This window comes from Theobroma cacao, chromosome 2 (assembly GCF_000208745.1).
Source record: "Theobroma cacao cultivar B97-61/B2 chromosome 2, Criollo_cocoa_genome_V2, whole genome shotgun sequence".
NCBI lineage: Eukaryota > Viridiplantae > Streptophyta > Magnoliopsida > Malvales > Malvaceae > Theobroma > Theobroma cacao.
Window position 1 is genome coordinate 9464286 of NC_030851.1, and position 5269 is coordinate 9469554.

Below are 5269 nucleotides of genomic sequence, written 5' to 3' on the forward strand. Positions count from 1 at the left end.
ACTGGTGTGGGAGGAATAACGTGAAGTGGACGATGTTATTCTCCTGAAATAGCAGAAAGGGTTGAAAAAGGAAAATCCAAACAAGGAGAAGATCTAAAAGAAACAAGTACCTTTCTCAAGGACCAAACCACCGAACCTCCAATTGCTCCGAACAACAAGATTAAAAGGCCTGTTACGAAAAAAGAAGCAGGTAAATTTCTCAAATTTATCAAACACAGTGGGTATAGTGTGGTGGAGTAATTAATGAGAATGCCTGCTCGTATCTCGTTGTTATCTTTGCTTCTGAATTCGGAAGCACACAAGAATGTGCTACTTAAGGTCTTGAATCAAGCTTACGTGGCTCATGATATATCGGTGGAAAAGTTGGATCATATCGTGGGAAACATTATAGTGGGGAACTTCATTCCTTTAATGATGAGGAAATTCCATCTGGTGGCCAAGGAAGTAATAAAGTTCTGCACATTACCATCCAATGCAAGGCCCACGCCGTACCTAGGGTCATGATCGATAATGGCTCAACTTTAAATGTCATGCCTCGTTCTACCTTAACCAAGTTGCCTGTAGACCTGTCCTATATGAGAACCAGTCACATGGCTGTAAGGGCTTTTGACGAAACCATAAGGGAAGTGGTAGAAGACATCGAACTACCGATAAAAATTGGCCCTTGCATTTTTGAGGTCTAATTTCAAGTCATGGACATCGCCTCATCCTACAATTACTTACTAGGGCATCCATGGATTCATATGGCGGGAGCCATACCCTCTTCCTTTCATCAAAAGGTTAAATTCATAGTTGAGGGCCAATTGATAAGTGTATTTGCAGAGGAAAACATACTGACCAGTCAACCCTCATCTGCTCCCTATGTAAAGGCAACGGAAGAAGTCCTAGAGTGCTTCTTCAGATCTTTTGAATTTGTTAATGCTACTTAAGTGAGGGAGGGAGAAATGATACCAACTCCTTGTTTGTCAGTAGCAACTGAAATGAGGGTAAAGCAAACAGTGGAAAAAAGATGCCGTGCAGGTTTAGGGCTAGGAAAGAATTTATAAGGAATTAACCGTCCTTTGACTCCAATAAAGAATGAAGAAAGGTTTGGTTTGGGGTATAAGCCTACCAAAGAAGAGAAAAGGAAATTGGCAGCTCAAAAGAAGATTAAAAGGATGGCTCAACTTGAGGGAAAGGAAGAAAAATTTGGGAAATGGACAATTCCGTACTTATATGAGACTTTTCGCTCTGCAGGTTTCATTCATCCCGAAGCACTAACAAAGGTCAATCAGGTTTTGTAGATGTTTGATGAGTTGTCAGTCCATATGATCAAAGACGAAGAATCTAACGAGAAGGTCCTTGTGGTGTATCAAGTACTGCTAGGAGAGGAGCTAATCAATTGGACAGCCACAGAGTTACCTGTTATCTTTAAGTCTTTGGAAATGTAATGAACAATTTTATCTAAATGCATATGCCCAAGGGTGTTAAGAGTAATTTCTTGTTTAAATAAGGCTTTCTGTTACCTTCATCATTTAAATAAATGATAATGCATAATGCGTTTCATAATTCATCAACCTTTTTGCATATTTCCTTTCATCTATTCTTTTAGCCAATAAATACTTGCCCATACGCATGTTCAATTTTACCTATTTGCAAGTCTTTAAATAATGAACACGAAGACAATTTGGAGAACAATTTGAATTTTGATTTCGAGATAATTCCAAACATTGATGAATTGAAAAATGAAGAGGAGGTGAATGATTATGGCTTACCCCCTGATTTGTCGAGAATGTTGGAACAGGAGGAAAAGGAGATTTTACCTCATCAAGAACTCACAAAAATGATTAACCTTGGAAATGGGGAAGAAAAGAGAGAAGTTAAGATTGGCACCTCGCTGTCATCTAATGAACGACAAAAGCTAGAAGAATTGCTCCGTGAATATGTGGATGTGTTTGCTTGGTCATATCAGGATATGCTAGGTCTTAATACTGACATTGTTGTTCATAAATTACCTTTAAGACCGGATTGCAAGCCTATTAAACAGAAATTGAGAAGGATGAAGCCAGAAATGTTGCTGAAGATTAAAGAAGAAGTAAATAAGCAATTTGATACTGGATTCTTAGAGGTGGCTAAGTATCCTGAATGGGTGGCTACTATAGTTTCAGTTCCTAAGAAGGATGGAAAAGTTCGAATGTGCGTCGATTACATGGATTTGAACAGAGCGAGTCCGAAGGATAGCTTCCCTTTGCCACATATTGATACTCTTGTGGACAACACAGCAAAGCATGCTTTATTCTCATTTATGGATGATTTTTCTGGTTACAATCAGAGCAAGATGGCACCCAAAGATATGGAAAAAATGACATTCGTAACCATGTGGGGAATGTTTTGTTACAAAGTAATGCCATTTGGATTGAAGAATGCAAGTGTCACTTACCAATGGCAATGGTAGCTTTGTTTCACGATATGATGCATAAAGAGACAAAGGTATATGTGGATGACATGATTGCAAAATCTCATACAGAAAGGGACCATATTGTCAATCTTAAGAAGCTGTTCGAGAGATTGTGAAAGTTTTAGCTCAAGTTGAATCTTGCAAAATGTACTTTTGGTGTAACTTCTGAGAAATTGTTAGGGTTCATAGTAAGTGAAAAAAGAATTGAAGTGGACCCGAATAAGATACGAGCTATTCAAGAGCTGCCACCTCCCAAAACGTAAAAAGAAGTGAGAGGATTTTTAGGGAGGTTGAATTACATTGCTCGATTTATATCCCAGCTCACCTGCAAATGTGATACAATCTTCAAGCTGCTTCAAAAACGAAACCCAGGAGAGTGGAATGAAGAATGTCAAATAGCCTTTGATAAAATCAAAGAATATCTCACAAATCCACCGGTGTTGGTGCCACTGACTGTTGGAAAACCTCTTATTTTGTATTTGACTATGAACAAGAATTCTATGGGATGTGTACTGGGGCAACATGATGAAACTGGGAAGAAAGAACAGGCCATATATTTCTTGAGCAAGAAATTCACGGAGTATGGGTCCAAATACTCTGCGTTCGAAAAGATGTGTTGTGCATTAGCATGGACCGCCCAGAGGCTTCGACAATATATATTGTATCACACAACATGGTTGATGGCAAAATTAGATCCCATCAAGTATATTTTTGAAAAACCCTTCCTGTCTGGGAGAATAGCTCGATGGCAAGTGCTATTGTCTGAGTATGATATTATGTATGTGTCCCAAAAATCAATCAAAGGGAGCGTCATCACTGATTTCCTCGCAGATTGAGCTTATGAGGATTATGAATCTATAAGTTTCGATTTTCTAGATGAAGATTTGATGACCGTTTTGCACATAAAAAAGGACGGTCCCAATAAACTTAATCCATGGAAGATGTATTTTGATGGAGCATCCAATGCTTTGGGGCACGAAATTGGGGTAATGTTGATTTCTCCAAGTGGAAAGTACTATCCAGGCACGACGAGATTGAATTTCAATTGTACGAATAATATAGCAGAATATGAGGCATTAGTAATGGGATTACAAGCAGCAATCGATATGAAGGTCGGCGCGATAGAGGTTTATGGAGATTCAGTTTTGGTGATATGTCAAATGAGAGGCAAATGGGAAACTAGAGATTCTAAACTAGTTTCATATAAAAAGCTGATTATAGAATTAAGCAAACAGTTCAAGGAAATCAGCTTCAACCATTTGCCTTGAGAAGAAAATCAGATTGCTGATGCTTTGGCCACTATCGCAGCAATGTTCAAAATAAAAGAAGTGGCTGATGTACGCCCTTTTGATTTAGAAGTCCGTGAAGTCTTCGCACACTGCTTGAACGTTGAAGAAGAGGTTGATGGTAAGCCGTGGTATCATGATATCATGTAATACATTAAGCACCAAGTATATCCGGAGAATGCCACGGACAATGACAAGCGGACCCTTAGAAGATTAGCAACGGATTTCTTCTTGAGCGGAGAAGTGCTATACAAAAGAAATTGGGATCAAGTACTTTTGAGATGTGTGGATGCCACTAAGGCCAACAAAATAATGGAAGAAGTCCACGAAGGAACTTGTGGAGCTCATGCTAATGGACATATGTTGGCTAGACAAATTATGAGAGTTGGATATTATTAGTTCACATTGGAATCAGATTGCATAAACTTCATTCGAAAGTGCCACAAGTGTCAGATTTATGCAGATATGATCCATACTCCACCAGCCCCATTGCATGTTTTCACGGCGCCTTGGCCATTTTCAATGTGGGGAATGGATGTGATTGGGCTTATTACACCAATAGCCTCAAATGGACATCGATTCATATTGGTGGCCATTGATTATTTAACGAAATGGGTAGAAACGGCTTTTTATGCCAATGTGACACAAAAGGTGGTGTGTAAGTTCATCCAAAGGGAGATAATATGTAGAAATAGGCTGCCGAAAAATATAATTACTAATAATGCAAGTAATTTGAATGGTGCGATGGTGAAGGAGGTTTGCGCTAAATTCAAAATCAAGCATCATAACTCGACAACTTACCATTCGAAGATGAACGGAGCGGTAGAGGCAGCTAACAAAAATATTAAAAAGATTGTTGAAAAGATGACTGAAGTCTACAAAGATTGGCTCGATAAACTTCTTTTTGCCTTGCATGCATATCGAACTTCTGTGCATACCTCCATGGGGGCAACTCCGTACTCATTAGTATATGGTATAGAAGCAGTTCTACCTGTTGAAGTAAAAATCCCATCATTAAGGGTGTTGATGGAAACAGAATTGGAAGATGCTGAGTGGATCCGCTCTCGCTATGAACAATTGAACTTGATTGAGGAAAAAAGGCTTGCGGCTCTTTGTCATGGCCAGATGTACCAACGAAAAATGATACGAGCATACAAGAAAAAAGTTCGTCCCAAGCAGTTCCGAGAAGGAGAGTTGGTTCTTAAGAGATTACTCCCTAATCAGATCGATTTTTGAGGAAAGTGGATGCCAAATTGGGAAGGACCATATGTGGCAAAGAAGGCTTTTTCAAGAGGAGCTTTGATTTTGGCTGACATGGATGGGGAGGATTTGCCTAACCCGATAAACGCGGATGCGGTGAAAAAGTACTATACTTAAAAAAAATGCCGAGGGGTTCATGGCTGAAAACTCGAAAAGGGCAGCTCGTACCTAAAGGAGGAGGCTTATGTTGAAAATCTGAAAAGGGCGGCTTGAGGCCGAAAAGCAAGAAGTTAGAATGAAACTTAAAGATGTTAGCCCGAATGGAACACAAGATTGAGGTAGAAGT

The 5269-nt window shown here is 39.3% G+C and overlaps 1 protein-coding gene across 1 annotated transcript; it reads left to right on the plus strand.

Annotated features, from left to right (window-relative positions):
* Positions 3748–4959, plus strand: LOC108660635. The gene is made up of 2 exons (XM_018114885.1): positions 3748–3844; positions 4139–4959. The coding sequence occupies exons 1-2, from the start codon at positions 3748–3750 to the stop codon at positions 4957–4959; spliced, it is 918 nt and encodes a 305-aa protein (XP_017970374.1).